The sequence below is a fragment of the Stenella coeruleoalba genome (genome assembly GCF_951394435.1).
Source record: "Stenella coeruleoalba genome assembly, chromosome: 9".
In the NCBI taxonomy this organism is placed as follows: Eukaryota; Metazoa; Chordata; class Mammalia; order Artiodactyla; family Delphinidae; genus Stenella; species Stenella coeruleoalba.
In genome coordinates this window covers 82,058,719-82,076,708 of record NC_137155.1, presented here as the reverse complement: position 1 = coordinate 82,076,708, position 17,990 = coordinate 82,058,719, and the positions used below count along the sequence as shown (strand labels likewise).

The 17,990-nt window shown below is 56.9% G+C and overlaps 3 protein-coding genes across 4 annotated transcripts in view; all 3 read right to left on the bottom strand.

The window, feature by feature from the left end:
* Window positions 1-7,040: 7,040 nt before the first annotated feature.
* SPMIP1 (sperm microtubule inner protein 1) lies at window positions 7,041-9,423 on the bottom strand. Its single transcript, XM_079931351.1, has 2 exons — window positions 8,999-9,423; window positions 7,041-7,435 (listed from the first exon to the last, which is right to left on the bottom strand). Exons 1-2 carry the CDS (start codon window positions 9,417-9,419, stop codon window positions 7,326-7,328), a joined length of 531 nt encoding a protein of 176 aa, XP_079787477.1. The 5' UTR covers window positions 9,420-9,423; the 3' UTR covers window positions 7,041-7,325.
* Window positions 9,424-9,959: 536 nt separating this feature from the next.
* Window positions 9,960-12,574, bottom strand: ATP6V1F (ATPase H+ transporting V1 subunit F). Its single transcript, XM_079931352.1, has 2 exons — window positions 12,332-12,574; window positions 9,960-10,428 (listed from the first exon to the last, which is right to left on the bottom strand). Exons 1-2 carry the CDS (start codon window positions 12,487-12,489, stop codon window positions 10,227-10,229), a joined length of 360 nt encoding a protein of 119 aa, XP_079787478.1. The 5' UTR covers window positions 12,490-12,574; the 3' UTR covers window positions 9,960-10,226.
* Window positions 12,575-15,401: 2,827 nt separating this feature from the next.
* FLNC (filamin C) overlaps window positions 15,402-17,990 on the bottom strand; it is a 28,619-nt gene continuing 26,030 nt past the window's right edge. For both annotated transcript variants that reach the window (XM_079931303.1, XM_079931304.1), the window contains 3 exons: window positions 17,697-17,915; window positions 16,870-17,079; window positions 15,402-16,763 (listed from right to left, as the gene is read on the bottom strand). In XM_079931303.1, the coding sequence (XP_079787429.1) occupies window positions 16,576-16,763; window positions 16,870-17,079; window positions 17,697-17,915 (617 nt within the window). In that variant the 3' untranslated portion in view covers window positions 15,402-16,575. The remainder of the gene's footprint in view (window positions 16,764-16,869; window positions 17,080-17,696; window positions 17,916-17,990) is intronic.

Here is a 17,990-nt window from a genome sequence, read left to right as displayed (position 1 = left end):
AACCCAGATAAACACATGCACGTATCCCTCGTGTGTTCGCAGCTACACCCACCCCTGACGGACATGTGGGCAGGGGACACACATGTGACTTTCAAAGACATCCTTATAGGGGAAAGAACGTGGGTTTTGAAATAGGAAAAAAAATCTCTTTCTTTGACAAGAAAAGTCTCTTTTCAAAGAGAACTGTATTTTGAGTTCTCTCTGCTACCTACCAGCTATGTGACCTTGGTTTTCTTAGGGACCTTAGCTAAAGATTGGGGTTGGGGGGACCCTGGTATTCCAACAGGGAGTGAAGGGAGGGCGTTGGGCTGAACCAACCCCCCCCCGCCCCCGCCCCAGCCTGCTTCCTCAGCCTGCTTCTGCTGGGGCCCCTTTCATGGAGCGGTTACGAAGCGGCAGGCAGGCCAGGCTGCTCATGACGGCAGGGGATGCGAAGACTACAGACCATCACGTATGCCTGTTCCCTCCCCTTGTCGTTACTTCTACAAACTGTGTCCTCATCTGCTGTATCTCGTGTGTTGCGGAGAATAAACAGAGCATGGACAGCTTGGAGCAAGCACTAGGGAAGCGCGTTACTACTGACACTCGGGACCACATTTTCCCAGAGCCTGTTTCTCGTGCTGTCTGTCCCCAGATGAGGGAGACAGTGCCATGTGTTAGGTAGGACAGCTTACTCTCTGGGGCCCGGTTTTCTTTTCTGTGAAATGGGGATGAAAACGATACCACCTACTTCATAGAGTTGCTTCAAGGAAGGCTTACGTGTGCGTAGCATTTTGTGTCCTGGCATACAGTTAGTTGTTGGGAGCTGCTGCCTGTATTGGGCATATATCACAGACCATATAATGCAGTTGCAAGCTTCAGATATACATTGGACATTTGAACAACACGGGTTTGAACTGCACGGGCCCACTTATGCTCAGATTTTTTTCAATGGTAAATACCACAGCACTACACCATCCCAGGTAGGTTGAATCCTCGGATATGGAGGGCAGACTATAAGTTATATGTGGATTTTTGACTGCAAGGAGGGTTGGGCCCCTAACCCCCACGTTGCTTAAGGGCTAACCGTATGTATAAAATAGATGCTCATTTGGGACTGCAAACACATGCGCACACGTCGCTCTCTATCAGGGCCACAGTCCTCACCTCACACTGCCACCCACGTGGCCGAGAAACCTGCATCAGAGTCAGGTTTCTCTGAGACTTGGCTGAGGCCCAGGCCCTGGCTCAGATGTCAGGGCCCCACGTTACCGAGCCCAGGAGCCTTTGTCTCCTCCTTGCGCCTGTCCGCAGCTCCTCATCTTCCTCCTCTCTCCAGGAGCAGCTGGGGGAGGGGAGGGGGGTGGACGTCCTCCCTGGCCCCCTGCCCCATGGAGCAGGCAGCCACACCTGGGGGCCTAGGGCTCCCCTGTAGCCCCAAGCAGGCCTTGGCCCTGTACCAGCACCTCTTCCGGTGCCCTGCAGGCCTGGGCCAGCTCTGGGCTGCCCTGCAACAGGTGAGGGTGACAGGGCACCATCTACGAGGGGGCAGGCTCTCCGTGGGGTCTGACTCCACCTTGCCTCCCCATGTGGGAGACGGCCGGACCTGTCCCTCAGGCCTCGAACTGCCCACCGTGCTGCTGCAGATGGAGCGGAGCCGGCGGGCCCAGGAGCAGGTAGGCGGTCGTCGGCCAGGGAGGGTGGCAGAGCGCAGGGTGCGTGCCCGCTCACATCCTGGCACCCCACCTTCCTGCAGCTCCTGTGGGATTTGGAGCTGCTGACCGGGGCGGGGCTGGGCGTCTCCTGGCCCCCCTGGGCCCAGTTCTGCGGTCTGAGGGACCGGGCCCAGTGTGCGTGGAGCCAGTGCAGCAAGCCCCGTGGTAGGACGGATGGGGGCTCTGAGCAGCGGACGAGTGGGGTGAGCTGGGGTGTGGCTGAGGGCGGGGGTGTCAGTGAAACACTGGGGCACTTGTAGTGGTTGAGAAGTGGAAGGAATGTGGGCTCTGGAGACAGATGGATCTGGGTTCAAATCTCTGCTCTGACGCTCCCTGTGGACCGTAAGCCTGTTTCCTCAGCTACAAGATGGGGAAGATAATAGCTCTTTTTCAGAGCGCTGCTGGGAGGATTGTGAACTCATCTGTGTAAAGGATTTAGCACCATGCCTGGCATACAGGACCGTTCTGGCTTGCTACCATCCCACAGTGAACTATCTTGGTCAAATCAACAGCGTGGTGACACCTAGAAGCCTTTAGACATGGCTGCAGCAAGGGAGGAAAGCAGGCCTGGCGGTGCCCAGAGGGCAGAGGCACTGATGCCCAGGGTGGCCCAGAGATGAGACCCTGAGCAGCCCCAGCCCCAGGCCCCTCCTTCCGGGGCTGGTGGCTGGTCCCACCCTTCTAGGAAGGAGGGTGCTGTGGTGACTGGGAACTAGGATGTGCCTCAAGTCCTGGCTCAGCCACCAACTGCCTGAGGCCCTTTGGGCAGGTTAGTAGCTTGTAGCAGGAGGGGGTGTTAGTCATGACCACTAAGGAAGTATCCAGCCAACACTTTTAGCCAAGGCTGCAGTCTCATCTGAAGGCTTCAGTGGGCAGGAGGGATCCATTTCCAAGCGCCTTCACTTGGAGGGGAAGTGGGGGGGGGTCACACAAGGGCACAGATGCCAGGAGGAGGGATCACTGGGGGCTGTTGTAGAGGTTGCCTGCCACATTGGGGGATGATGCCCTGTAGACTAGGGTAGCCCCCCCCAATCCTTCCAGAATTCCAGGCTGTGCCCATCGCCCCAGGCTGAGGACTCCCTGAGCCAGGACCATCAGCTTCTGGAGGGGTGAGTCTCCCAGGGAATTCTGTCCACTCCGTGTTGCCACACAAAGTGACCAAACACTGGACCCTTTGCCCCGTCTCCCTCCACAGCCCTGCCCAGCGACCCCTCCTCGGGCCCCCAGATCCTCCTGGGGTTCTCACTCAGTTGTACCCATGTGGTTGCCCCACAGCCTCTGGACAGGGTAACCCTGAGTTCCAGCTCCTGGAACCCAGTGGTGGGTGCAGGCGTGGGGAAGGCCTCCGTGGACTGAGTTTCGATCTTGGGGTGGGAAGGCTCCGCAGCCTGCCGTGGGTGAGGAGTCTGGCAGACAGGCTGCCCCCAGCCGATCGGAGCCCAGATGCAAGAGGTGCACCTGAGGCAGCCTTTGCACTCCTGCAGGGGGCTGGCAAAGGACCCATCATCAGCCCTGGATCTGACTGAAGCCAGGTTTGCTGCAGACCCAAGGTGGGAGAGCCCTGGCATGCCTGCAGAAGGGCCCACATCTGGTACGTTGACAGCAGGAGTTTACAGCCAGGAGAACAGGAGCCCCTGGGCTGGAGTGGCCAGCCTAGGTTGGGAGGAGCAGGGAAGCCCTCACCCCAAGTCCCAGGATTCCAGTCCATCCTCACCTATTCTTTGCCTCATACCTTTTTGTGGGCTGCCAGGGGCACCCAGGGACAGCAAGTAGGTTTTCTTTTATACGCCAATTCCACCTGATTGGTGCCAGCTGTCTCAGGCACTGTGTCCAGGAGGATTCTGAAGCTAAGCTGGGGCTCAGAGGAGAAAGTGCTGGGAATGACTGTCTGTCCTCCCTGTCCTCCAGCGAGGAGGGAATGGAATGGCAGCTCCAAGCTGCCTAGCTGCCACCCTCATGCCAGGCACTGGGGAGATACAGGGCACAAAAGAGACTTGGCCAGTCAGTTGTCCTCATCCCTGAGGAGATCACAGCCTAGTGAGAGGGTGTGACAATAAACAGGCAATTAGAATTCAGTGGGATGGATGCTGTGAGCCCTGGGCCTGTTAATTTAATTTAAATGAAACAGGCTGTCAAATGATTTGTTAAATAATAAGCCTAGCAAACTCATAAGCTTTTAATTGTGACATCATGCATGGGAGAGAGGAGGAAAGTGCCGATGATTATTTTCTGATTGACAGAAAAATTTTTACAAGTATATTATCTCTTGGGAATACATTGATGGGAGACATCTATCACAACATTATAACCAGTGAAATAAATGATCTAGTAAGACAACAGATCAGAATTACAGAGGGACAGGGTTGGAGGTTATTTTCACAGTTCATGGCAATAATTTCTGAAGGCTTGGGAGTCTTATCAGACCTCTTTGTTCAGAACTCTTCAAAAGACAGATTTGTTTTCACAGAGAACATTCCCATTTGGTTACCGTTATGAATATTCTCATGTCCATATTGCATAAAGATGGCATTTCTTGTGGGAGTTCTCAATTTAAGACGAGATCAGGTTCTTCTAAGTAGTTTTATGGATGCAAAACGATGCTCCTTCCTCCACAGCTGCAAAGGAGCAGCGACATTTCATCTCTTTTTTTAGATTCCTTTCGTTAATTATGAAGACTTGCAGTTTTTAGGCTAGCCTCTGGCCTAAAATTCCACTTCTTGAATTTCATTTGGTTTTGCTGTCGGAAACCAAGGAAGAGCTAAAGAGGATTAGCCTTAATAATAGGAAAGTCAGGTGCATGTTGTGGGGCTGGACAGGCACACAAGGACAAAGTGCGGGTGTCCTTATGAGGGACTGAGGAGCCTGGAAACCAGTCCCTTCCTGCTCCTGGGCCTCCCCTGGCGGTTTTGAGGAAGAGGGTGTGCAGGTTCCTCGGAGGTGGTCCTTGGCTGGGAGGATGAGGAAGATGGGGTCTGCTGCTGGCAGGCAAGCCTGAGAAGCAGGCATATAGCAGGCTGTGTAAATAAAGGTGGAATGATGAACCGCGACGGCCTTGAAGTTCCAACACCAACCCTCAGGGTACCCCACCACCACATCCCCTCACGTGCTGGGGACTCCCTAGGCTTCTTGGTTCCAGTGCTGTGGGATGTGTGTGAGGGCCTGGGACAGGAGCAGAGGGCTCTCAACATCTGTCTCTCTCCCTCAGGTTGCTCACAAGAGCTGAACCTCAGCACCAGCAGTAGCTCTGGAGAACCAGGAAGCTCAGAGTTCAAGGTGAAAGGGTCGAAGCGTCCTGGGCAAGACCCCTCTCACATTGGGGATAGCAGAGGTGGGGTGTGCCTGGGAGGAGACTGCAGGGGTGAGAAGCCCACAGCCAGGTGGAAGAAGGGGCCATCACTGAAGCACCTTTTACACTACATAACATGGGTTTTATGAATTTAGGAATCGGGCAAGGGCCCTAATAGAAGTGAGGCCCACTGGGGTAGCCACTGGGGTCTCCAGGCTCCCCTGGGGGAAGTGGCCCTGGCACGAGGATTCCCTCACAAACCCGGGAAAGGTGCTCTTCCTTCCTAGGAGCTGGCCCAGAGGGAAGACGGGGAGCTAGCAGGGCCCATGCCCCAGGGGCCCCATCAACCACCATCCAGAAGCCTACAGGAGAAGAAGCTGGCTCAGGGAGCCCCAGGGCCCTCAGGCCTCCCCTCCCAGGGCCTGCCAGAACCCCCGGATCCCCTGGAGGGGCTGGGCTGCAGCCTGGGCCAGGAGAGAGCAGAACTAAAGAAACTGCTAAGAATTGAGATTCCTCAGAGTCAGAGAGAGGGGGCCCCTCAGGATCAGAGAGGGAAGGCCCTCCAGGGGGAGGACAAAGAAGTTCCCCCAAGTAAGAGAGAGAAGACAAACGAGGGTCAGAGCGGGGAGGCCCCTCAGGCTCTGAGGGAAGAGGTCTCGGAAGGTCAAAGGTGGGAGGCCTCCCAGGGTGAGAACAAAGAGGCACCTCGAAGTCAAAGCGGAAGTCGCCTTAAGTGCCGGAGAAAGGAGGTCCTCCCGGAGCAGAGCGAGGATTCTCCTCAGGGCCCGGAAGTGAAGACGCTTCAGTCTTCCGAGGGCAGAAGCCGTATCTCACAAGCCTGGGAGGTGGCTCGGGGAGAGGCACCTACACCGCCCCGGGAGGAAGGCGGCTCCCTGGGGATTCCGGGGGGCTTCTGCAGGCCCCTGGGAGAACGGATGCCGCAGCCTGGGGGAAGGGAGGGCGCGCACCCGCGGGGAAGAACCACGCAGCTGAGGCAGGTTAAGACCGGTGGCCCGAGAGGAGAGAGCGCAGCGGCCGTGAGAGAGCAGGGGCCCGCCCGGGAAGGGGCGCCGGCTCCCCTTACGCCCCCGGGGCCTCCGGCCCGGCCGCCGCTCCCACGCCCAGGAGCGGTGTTGCTGGCAGCCCTACGCACTGGTGGTTCCGAGCAGCGGGAGCGCCCCGCAGCTCTCCCAGGGCATCCGGGCCTGCTGAGCGATCCGCACTCGCTTCGGGGCCCGGGAGGAAGCCCTGGCCCCGCGGAGCAGGAGCTGGGCGGCTCCATGGGGCTCCCGGGCGCCCTCGGGGGGCGGAGGGAAGGTGCCGAGGCCCCCAGAGCCTCGAAGACCGCGTGGCCCGAGTCCCCGAGCAGGGACAGGCGGTCTGCGGGCGTGAGCGCGGCGCAGCAGGAGACGGCTCTGAAGCGGCTGCTGGAGCTGCACAGTGAGGCCAGGCGTCGGCGGCAACAGGACCGCGAGCAGCAGCGGCTCCGGGTGCGCGGCCGGGCCGGGAGGGCGGGGCACCAGGGGGCGGCCGATTGGCTGCTGACAGAAGCCTCCTCCAGGTCTTGGAACGCCTCCGCATCGCCAGGAACCGCCACTGCCGCGTGCATCCCTTGAGACCCCCACCGAGCCCGGCTCAGCTCCCACGACAGGCAAGACCCCTAGGAGAAGGCGGTGGGGCCGCCAAAACCCTGCCTGGGCGGGGGACGGGGCGCGACCTGGGTCCCTTTGACTTGCGCGCACCGCGCACTTGCGATGACACCTGCGGAGCGGGAGGGGCCGGCCTGCCCGGCTGCTGCCCTCTGCTGGCCGCATCGAGCCCCGGGGCTGGGAGGCGCGGGCGCTCAGCGCTCGGCGCCGCCCCAGGAGGACGCGGCCGGGCAGCGGAGCGCCCTGCGGGAGCAGCTGAAGCAAATGCAACGGGAGAGGACCGGGCGGCTGCGAGCCCTCGGGGCCAGGTGAGGGGTTCGGGCGGGGAGGCTTGTGGGGTGGTGGCCGTCCCTTTTCCCTGGCATCTGGGATGAAAGGCCACTCTTTACACAGGAACACCCAGAACTTCCAGCAACTTCTGTGGCCCCCTGGCTCTGAGGAGCCTGCGCCTGGAGAGCATCGCTCACTCTTCCCAGCCCTCTCTGGTCACTGCTGAATCCTCAAAGGGACGATTAAAGAGACGGGGATTTAAGGAAAAAGCAAGAGGGCAACCTGTAGGTCAGAGGTAGTTTCAGAAAGGCCCGGAACGCAGCCTCAGGGCCTGGGGAGAGCCAGACACAGACACGCATGGCACTTTCGGCCCACCACGTGTGTTATTTCTTCTTCCCTCCCCTAAGCCCACTGCCTGGCCCAAGGTCAGAGGGCCAGGTCCCGGGGGTCAAGCAGTGCGAAGGCCCCATTCTTGCGGAAGAAAGATTCAATGCGGCACATCTTGCAGGAGACCAGTTCTTGCTTCACTGGGGGGCCTGGGAAAAGATGTCAGAGGCCAGGAATGGATTCCTGGGAAAGGAACTTGCAGAGCCCGGGAGCCCTGCCTGCATAACCCTAGGAATCTGCCTGTGTTGTATCCACTTTGTAAGTGTGAAAAAATAAAAAGAAGTGCTTGTGAGGAGTGGGGGCTATGGGGAAACAGGGAGCTGGCTGGCTGCCTGGATCAGCAGTGATGGCCAAATGCCGGTCAGCTGTGTGCCAGCATTTCCCCCAGCCTCAGAATCCTCCATGGAGGCGGGTGGTGGGACTCCCAGCCATGCTTGTTACAGACAGAGCTAGACTTCTCTGGGGCAGACAGGGCTTCTTTCTACCTCCTGCTCCCCTTTCGGGGTTCACCTCCTGCTTTCATTTGGAAATTGCTCCCTTTCCTCCCCATTTAGGGCCCTGGGGAAAGTAGGGGGATTTTTTTTAGGTAAAATTTCAACTGTGTTTATCACCAGCCATCCACCTTTTCTGTGCAGGAGCTGGAGAAAACATGTGACTGAGTAGTCTCACTTGAAATTCATGACCACAGACAGCAAAGGGACATGTCTCATCGCCCAGAAAACCCACAACACTCCCTGGCATATTCTTTTCCCCACACCTGGACTCTTCATCTCCAGCTGCACCATTGCCTTCGCTCCTCTCCTGCCCAGCCGATGACCATGACTCAATCCAGATGGACAGCCTTCTGGCCAATACCATCTCCCTACGCCTCGCTGTGTCCTCTGCCTTCTCCAGTTTGATCCAGCCCTGGAGCTCCCTGGGTAAGCCCACCCAGTCTCGGGGCTTTAAAGAGCACCTATATTCTGATGACCCCCAAAACTGCATCTTTAGCTCTGACCTCCCTCCATAGGGCGACTCCCATACACAGCCGACTCACCAACACCTCCAGCGCAAAACACCCAACACTGACCTGTCTTCACACACCCCCAGCCCTGCCCCCGCCCCAGTCTCCCCTGCTGTAGCTGCTTCAGCTGAACACCTGGGCATGGCCATTGCATTCTCTTTCCTTGTCTCTTTCAAACCATCAGTAAGTTCTCTTGATTCTTCCTCCAAAACATATCTGGAATCTATTTCAGCTCTACCGCCAATCACCCTAGCCCAAGCCATCGTCATCTCTTGCCAGGATAGCTTAGCCACCTGCCAGAGCCTACTCGTGTCCCTAAAAAGGCCATTACCTACAGAATAGTCAGGGTGATATTTTTTTTAAAAGTGTATCAGTATCATTTACCTGTTTAAAATTCTCCATGGCTTCCCCTCGAATTTAGAGTAAAACCCAAACTCCTCCTCGTCATTTAGCTCACTCAGCCTTTAGGTCCCCAGAGAGGCCTTTCCTGACAGTCCAGTCTAAAGCCGCACACGTGCCCTGTCCCCCTCCCCCACCATGCCTGGCCCTCTCTTGCTCTTATGTTTATGGCCTGGACCCTCCACTAGAATGGACGTCCCCAAAAGGAGTGTCCACGTGCCTTGTGTGTCTAGCGCCGAGAGCGCTGCCTAGCTCGTGGCAGGTGCTCTGTGTTTGTGAGGCGAATAATTTCCGGGAGGTTAGGGCTCACCCAGCTGCCAGCCATATGTGAAGTTGGTGGTGATGGGGAAGAGGTAGCGCCTCTCTGGCATGTCCAGTTTTCGGGTGTTGAGGTAGCGGTAGCGGCCCTGAAAGTCGTGGGAGATGCCTTCATACAGCAGGGCCCGGGTGGCAGGCAGGACTGGGTACATTTCTGGCTGAATAGGAGCCTCCAGGGCAGGGCTGGGGGCCGCGGAAGGAACAGCTTTGGGGGCGGGCAGGGGTGAGAGTGGGGCTTTGGGGGGCAGGGTGGGCAGCTTGAGGGGTACGTGGGCTGCAGTCTTAGCCTTCTGCTTGGCCTTCACCATCGACCCATACTTGCGGTGCCATTCACAGCGCAACACCTTCTCCCTCAGATACTGCTCCTTCCAGAAGTTCTGCCGCACCGTGTCCATGTTAAGTTGCCGAGACATGGTGGCGAAGGAAGGAGCAGGACCAGGGTGACTGCAGCTGAGGGGTGAGCGCAGCAAGCAGAGCCTTTCTGACAGCAGGTGGCTGCCCAGGGATGGTCGCTCGGCAACCGAGCCTCACCTCACACAGGGCCATGCCCTCAGCGCCTCACATGCCTCACTTGCTGAGGCAGCCTCAGGCCGGGGCCCACTGGCTAAGAGCCTTGATCCCCAAACCTCTTGCTTGACCCAGGCTAGTATCACAGGCTTCCAGGTTTCCTGTGATTTCTGCTTCCTTCCCTTGAGGTCTGGTCCCCTCCCAGCCAATACAGACTCAAGCTGGGGTACCAGGGGACTGGACGCAAGCCTCCTTCCCTTCCTCCCTGCCAGAGCTGGCTACCTTTAATTCAGACGGCCAACCTGGCACAATCTTCCTGGTCCAACTCCTCTATGCCTGGATCTCTGGCAAAACCTTTTCCAGCCCTGCCAGTCGAGTCCACTCCCCCACCGCCTCCCCACAACAGCCTCATCCCACACGTGTCCTTTCTAGCACCCAGCCTCAGATCGGAGAGAAGCAAGAACTACTTTAATTTAACATCAACAAGGACACTGTATAACAGCACAGGGAAGAGGTAATGGAGAGAAGACACTCAGGCTTCCTATACCCTAACCAGCCTTGATTTGAATGGCAGAGGCCCAGCAAACTGGAAGCACCTCACCTAGCCTCTCAGTGGAGTGGGAAGGGTCAGGGAATTGGAACTCAGAGGCTCGAATTTTAGAGGAGGGCTGATGGCAAGCCTGGGGAGAGGCCACATGGCTGAGGGGAGTTCCCTAGCGCAGGTCTTCGGCCGTGAACATGCCCCTGGCCCTGCGCAGGATGGAGTCCTTGGCAGCATCATAGGGGTGCTCCTTGGATGGGATCTCCAGCACGGCCGGAATGGAGCGCTGGTGGGCATCGAGCGCGTGCCGCACCATCTCTGCGATGTACTGGTTGATGAGGATGATGCCGATGTCGTCCCGGTTTAGAAACTGCCTGTAGGGAGAGATGAGAAGGGAGTCCAAGGCAGCCCACTCTGAGTTGGTGGGCTGGGCTGCAGAGGGGAACGAGCTCGATCCAGAGAGTGCAATGGACAAGGATGCTACACTAAACTCTCTTCATTCTATTTAGAATCAATTTCAGTCCAAAGCTAAGGGCCATGGCTTCTACCTCCCCTGCTTGGAAGGCTCCCAACTGAACAGCTAATGAAGATGAGGGTGCATGCTGGTGTATTCCTTACGCTGCCTTCGGGTAAGAAAGGGAGAGGATAAGAATATATACATCTGTCCCTTTGTATCTGCATAAAGAAAAAGAAAGATAAGGAAAAAACTAAGTGGTTACGGGGTGGAGGAAGGAGGTAATGAAGTAGAAGAGGTTGGGGTGGGAGTGTGACTTCTCAATGTATATACCTTTTAAATATTAATTTGTAAGCCACATGAACACATTAACCTTTCAAAAGAAAACAGATTAAATTTTTTAAGGTTGAGGGGGCGCTGTACAGACCACTGAAGGTCTATGCTGATGAGGGCAGGGGGTGAGTCAGAGGGGAAGTTTGGCCTGAGCCAAGAACGCAACACAGGAAGAGGAAAATCGGTAACGAAGGAATCACACTTTCCACACAGAGAGAACCCGACACTGGGCTCTTACTTTCTTGTGATCAACCACCCATTCATTTATTTACTCGATAAAAACTGTTTACTGAGCAGCTTACTCTGTGCCAGACACTAGGGCAGGTTAGACTTGATGATTTCTGAGATCCCTTTTGGTTAGAAACTTGGAAAATTCTTGAAGTAAAATTTGTCCTTCTCTCATGACAACTTGGGTCACTTTACCGGACTGCTTAGAGAGCGGCAGAGATCAGCCTCCCGGGTCAGGGCCTATCACACCCCAGGCAGCAGGAACCAGCCTCAGCCGGTAGCTCGGGGCTGGGCTGTTTAGGGGGAAACAGTGGGAGTGGTTTGTTCCTGGGACTTGGCACAGGGGCCCTAGAGAAGGGGTGTGGGAGAGAATAGGGGGCTGGCACCCTTAACTCTAGCCACCAGGACGCCTCCTGGATTAAGGGACATGCCTGCACCCACATTTTGAAGCTATTGCTCTTAACCCAGAACAGGAAGGGAAGATTTGAAGTGCATGGTCTCAGCAGAAGGTAGGACAGTCCTGACATTGTCCCCTGTGCTCAGGACAACGGGAAATTCCGAAGCCGACTGAGGAGAGCTACACAGGCAGAGTGTAGCCCTGGCTTAAGAAAGGCAGAAAGGGTGGGACTGGGCTCAAATCCCTGCTCGCTCTCGTCTGAATCACAGAGTGTGCCTTAACCTCTCTGAACTTAATTTTCTCACCAGTAAGTGGGAATAACCCCTACCTCACAAGGCGATTGTGAGCCTCTGAGGGAGATGAAAATACAGGAAAGCCCGAGCCCACTGCCCGTGTGTTCACTGAGTGTGTGGTTCCTTTAGGTGTCAACTCGCAAGAGAGTCGAGTGCTTGCAATGCCCGGAGCCTGCTCTACGGGTGGAATGTGGGAGCCCCTGCAGGGGAGCTGAGACTAGCCCCCTCCGGGCCTGGACCCTCCGGACGCTCAGCTCTGGCGGGCCAGGCTTGGCCAAGGGGCTGGCGCCCGCCCGTCACGAGCTCTGTTCCCCTTCTTTCCTGACACACGGTCATGTGACAGGGGGGAGTTTGTGGACCCGACATAGCTCCGGTCCCACCGAGACCCAAAAGGGAACTTGGGACGCGGAGGCCCCCTTTTCGGAAGCGGAGGTGGACCGACTTCCTCGACCCTCTTGGACGGGGTCTGACACTTCGGCCAAGGTCTGGAAGCCCAGGGCCGCCCCCCGCCTTCTCCCCGCGCTCCCACCAGGCAGCTGAAGGTCCCGTTCAGGCCTCGCGGGCTACCGTACCGGAAAGTGTCTTCGATCTCATTGATGGTAGTATCTTTCTCCACCACCAGGAAATTAGGGTGGCGGTTCTTGTTAAGCTCCCCTATGCCGCCCAGCAGGAAGCCAGTCACCGTGTCCTCGTCTCCGATCACCGCAATTAGCTTCCCCCTCCCCGCCATCCTCACAGTCCGGCAACGATCAGCCGCAGCCTCCGGGTGTCACCAAAGCCCCGCCGCGGCAGTGCACCTCCTTTTCGGCCGCACCTCCCCCCCGCCCCGCTCTTTAGGCATGCGCAGTTCCACCACTCCGCCTCCCGGGACATGCGCATTAAGAGCAAAAGCGCCTGAATCCGAATACGGCTGCGCCATAAAAGGGAGGTCCGAACCGGGGAGCTACGGTTCCCAGAAGTCCACGCGGCACAGCAGTCTCTCGGAGGCGCGTTCGATCGGTAAGTTCGACAAACTTGTTGAGGCTACTGCTGTTAGGCGCCGAGACGCCAAAGAAAAGACGGTACCTGTTCTCGAGAGTAAGGTCCGAGTCTGTATCGTGTATGTATGTAACTGTGACACAGCTAGTGTTATTTATTCAGTTAATAAAAGGATGGGCAAGTTAATGATGATACTCTGTAGTGAGGCAGAGCGTTGACAAAGCACTGTGTCAATTGCTAAAACGTGAGAAGTACGTGGAAGCAAACATCAGGTGTAACTAACCCATGGGAGAGGGGGCGCGCAGAGAAGGCCGCCAGCAGGATGAAGGGCTAGAGGTGAGGACGAGAGGGTGTTCTCAGGAAGAGGAGCAGCACGTGCGAACACTTAGCGGGGACTAGAGAGAATAAGTGCCTTTAAGAAAAGATAAAGAATCTGGAAGTTATCCTGAGGAGAGAGTTGTTCTGAAGCCACTGAAGGATTTTAAGCAAGAGAATGATATGGCCAGGTTTATGTTTTAGCGATAGCATTGAGATCGTGCTGTGTGTGGAGGTAAGACTAAGATGGAGAAACCATTGTGGTAAGAGATGGTGATGGCCAGAAAGAAGCCAGGGAGTGGGGATGGGGAATGTGAGAGTCAGGTGGAGTCAAGAGATATTTAGAGACAAAAATGGACAGAACTGGGTTTGCGGTTGGTTATGTTTGGGAAGTTAGACCAGGTGACTTCCAAGTTTCTGGCCTGTGCAGCTAGGTGGACAGGAGTAACATTCCTCAGAGAGTGAACTCTGTATGAGATGAACATGTCGAAGGAGAGAGGTCCGCTCGCTCCTCCACCCTTTTAACAAAAAGGCGTCCTGCATCTGGCATGTGATTTGCAAGTTTAGAGCACTTGAGACATCCAGATGGTCTGGTCTAGTGGTTATCTCTGTGATGGGCCTGGGATTTGGACATACCTGGTTTGAATCTCGACCCTGCTACTTAGAGGTATGATTTGGGACGCATCACCAAAGTTCTCAGGACCGTGATCTCTTCAGATAATACTATGCCCACCTCATAGGCCGTTAGGATTGAGGTAGAGGCACTAAATGCAGAGCACCTGTGGCCATACTGCAGTTGGGGGAGAGCAGCTGAGCTGGATATCCATAAACACATCCGCTCACAGGTGGAGGGCAGCCGAAGCTGAGGAGGCCAGCAAACCTTGCAGGAAAACGCTCCCATCTGGGGGCGAGGTGGGCGGGAAGGCAGAGAGCGAGGAAGGGTGTGTGTAGAAGCACTTGGCTCAGTGCCTGGCACAGAGCTGACCCTTAACGGCCACGAATGGTTGGGTACTTGAGAAGGGATCCTGCCTTTAAAGGGTCCGTCAGGTAAAGTAGGGAGCTGAGACAGTGCCACGTTTATCACACACGCCTTCATTCAACCAGCATTTAGCAAATGTGGTCATGGAGAGGCTGAGGACACAAGATTGATAAAATACAATTTCTGTCCTCAACTCCCTCGGGACTGAGGGGAGAGTAAAAAATATCACAGGGAGGGAGGTAGACCTACAGAAGAAAGTGGGCCCTAGAAGAGTCTTGCAGGGGAAAGGTAAGAAGAAACTTACAGAGGAGCCAGGAGGCAGACAGCCTATTGAGTGAAGAGGCGGGGGGAGGGGGTGTTTGGAGCCAGGCCACGTGTGTTGGGTTTTCTTTGGCCTACCCAAAGAATCATTGGGGGATCGGTTGAGTGAAATGCTGCTTTGCCCTGCTCTGGCTACTCAATTGCTCATTTACTCATTGGTCACACTTGTCTGTATCGGACCGCCCAGGGAGCACAGTCTGGTGAGGGAGACCGACCCTCAGATACAAGGTCACAGATGAGGGTAGTAAATGCAGCCAGACATGTGCCCCAGGTCAGTGTGAGAGCTGGGGGCAGGGCTGGGAGGACAGGAAGGGGTTTGGGAAAGCTTCGTGTTGGCCAGGAAGATGAGGAGGGTGGAGAGGCAAGGGTGTTCCTGGGCAGAGCCCCAAACTGCAGCACGGCTGCCTGGGAAACTAGAGGTTGTGGAGAGGGTTAGAGGTGGAGGGTGCAGTGAGGAATGGGCACAGTGCCCGACTGGGGGCTGGGGGCCTTTTTTTTTAAGATGTTGGGGGTAGAAGTTTATTAATTAATTTTTGCTGTGTTGGGTCTTCGTTTCTGTGCGAGGGCTTTCCCTAGTTGTGGCAAGCGGCGGCCACTCTTCATCACGGTGCGCGGGCCTCTCACTATCGCGGCCTCTCTTGTTGCGGAGCACAGGCTCCAGACGCGCAGGCTCAGTAGTTGTGGCTCACGGGCCTAGTTGCTCCGCGGCGTGTGGGATCCTCCCAGACCAGGGCTCGAACCCGTGTCCTCTGCATTAGCAGGCAGATTCTCAACCACTGCGCCACCAGGGAAGCCCCTGGGGGGCTTTTTGAATGAATGGGTAGGAAGGCTGGTGTCTGAACCTATAGGCCTTGGAGGCCTTGTTAGGACACGTAGACTAGCCTGGAGAGAAGGGAGCCACGGAAGGGCCCTGGGCCAGAGAGGGCCATAGTCCCTGTGATGTGACCCCGCCCTCTGGCTGCAGTGTGGAGGGCTAGTTGGAGGGAGCTGGCTGGTGGGCCAGGAAGGCTAGTGGAGGGGCCAGTTCAGGAGGGAGGACCTAAGCCAGGTCAGGGCTGGAGGTGGGGAGGGAGCAGGCCCAGCTTTGACCCAGGGCCTGGCTGGAGTGAAAGGTTCCTGGGTTTGTGCCTGCCTGCTGGGTGAGGAGCATTACTGCTTGAGCCAGTGCTGTTTTAAGGTCCTAAAAATTTTGAGAACATCTTTGAGATCAGGCTGAGTGGAAACTGGCCTCCCGGTGGTCCTAGGGCAGTCTTCTAGAACATAGTGTCCACCTCCCTCTCCCACCCACCAGCTCTCCAGGAATCTGAGGACCAAGCCCACATCCCTGGCATGCCCCCCCAGCCCCTTCTTTCAAGCATTCTGTCAACATTCCAGACCTCCCCAAACAGATGGCCCAGAGGGGGCCGCTCTCTGCCCCAGGCCCTCCCCCTTGACCTGACTCGGTCCTCCAGGGGAGAGGCAGCCAGCCTCTGCCTCCCAGGGCCTGGTGGCCAGCCGTGGGGAGCACACACACAAGGAACAGCCAGGCCTCTGCGACAGGCCGCACTTTATTTGTTTTCCACCTAAACGGCTCCCAGCTGAGCCGCATGACATGTGCAAAAGCCCCCCAGAAAGCTGGGCCTCGCAGTGTGTAAAAAAAAAAGCCCCCCATGGGGCAGAGCTGTGCAATCTTAAAAAAAAAAAAGAGAAATCAGTCCCCCAGGAAGCCTGGCTGGGATCTCAATTGCCCGGGGCCAGGACACGCACCAAGCCTGCTGCTGCTGGGTCCATTTTCTCCTGCGATTGTGCTTTCTCTTCCAAGTCCTTAACGCTCTGGGGTTGTGGCCACCAGAGGGGCCGGATGCAGTCCTCAGTGGCAAGGAGGCCCCGCTGGCAGTGCAGTTTGAGGGCGACCTCTCTCACACATGCAGACACCCCCAGACACGTGCTCCCCCACTGGCCTCAGCCCCGCCAGAAAACTCAGGGCTTCCCTGGCCCCCCAACCTCCAGTTCGCCCTCATGTCACGTCTGAGGCAGGGACACTGCCCTGAGACGGACGAGGCCTTCCAACCCGGGGGGGCAGGGAGGGGGGCAGTGCCACTCCTTCCACCCCCAGGGCAGGTGTTTGTGGTGTCTGATTCTGCGTGCGTGCATCTGGGTGTGGCCTATTTGTGTGTGTGTGTGTGTCTGTGAGTGTGTGTGGCCAGAGGTGGGGGCCGAGGCCGGGGGAGGCACTTCTGGGATTCAGGGCACATTGACTTTGAAGGGGCTTCCAGGGACACTTTCGTCGCCCCACTTGACGATGAGGATGTAATCCCCTTTCTCCTTGACGGTGTAGGTGACGTTGTACACCCGGTTCCCCATGTGCTTCACATACACCTCTTCACAGGGGGTCTTGGGCCCGTGCACACCCACCATCATCATGTTGGTGCCTGGAGAGAGAGGGAGCGAGGGTCAGGCTCACCCCAGGCCCTTGGGCCCACGTTCCCGCGCACCTGCCCACCCTGGGGGTCTGCCCCCTTTCCCCCCGCTGCCTGCCTGCTTTGCTGCAGTCCACGGTGAACGAGTTCTTCTGGCCCACAAAGGCCTGGGACAGCCCAGGGCCCCGTGTCACCACCTTGCTGGCATCTGAGGAGAACTTGGGGATGGAGCTATAGCTGGAACCCCGACTTGAGGACGACTTGGTCACAGTCTCCACCAGGACCGTGGACGTTTCGTGAAGGCTGTGGCCTCCAGACAGCCGGGGACCTGAGAGGCAGAGTGGGTGGCCACGAGCCTAGTCAGAGGCCTGCTCTTCCCCAGGCGGTAGGCCGTGTGCCAGCGCTGACAGCCCCGCGTCCCCTTCCTCAGATGCAGCGTGCTAGGAGTGGCAGCCCGTTCCAAACGGCTCCGGGGCAGGCTTATCTCGAGGTCTGGAGCCTCGATGGCTCCCCCCACACCCGACTTCTGGGCTTTGCCTGGGACCCCAAGTCACAGGGTAGAGTCCTGCTTTGAAAAGGAACATGTATCCAACTAATCCTTCACGCAGCTTCCAAAAGGAAAGCTGGCTGAACCTTTACTGAGCTCTGTCTTCTTGGAAGCCAGAAATGTGGGAAGAGGAGGGCAGAAAGTTAAGCGAAAGCTTGGGGAGCCGCCGCAGGGAAAAGGTTAGTCAAGTGATGGACGATAAAGAGCAAGGACTTGATTTTTTTAAATGATGTACATGAGTCCACGTGGAGAATGGGGTGACGTGTAAAGCCAGGCCCACTTTATTCCTGGTAACCTGACCCCGATGTTTGGGGCATATGACCCGGATGTGAATGGCCACTGGAGCCAGCCAGTATGGAATGGGCTGGAGGGACCTTCCCCCCACCCAGGACACTCACCTGTGACTTTGGCCTTGAAGGGGCTGCCCACAATGTGCTGGGGGCCACCATACTTGATGGCGATGAGGTAGTTGCCGGGGGCCATGGGAGTGTAAGTGACCACGTGGCCCTCAGGACATTCCCGACAGTCCAGCTGCACCTTGGAGGGGCCGTCGATGGTGACAGACAAGGCCCCCGAGCCCGCATTCAGGGTGTTGACAATGAACTCCGATGACACTCCTGGGGACCAGAGAGGTAGCAAGGGTGTAGACAGGAAGGGCTTGGGGTCCAGAACTGGGATGGGCCCAGGCTCCC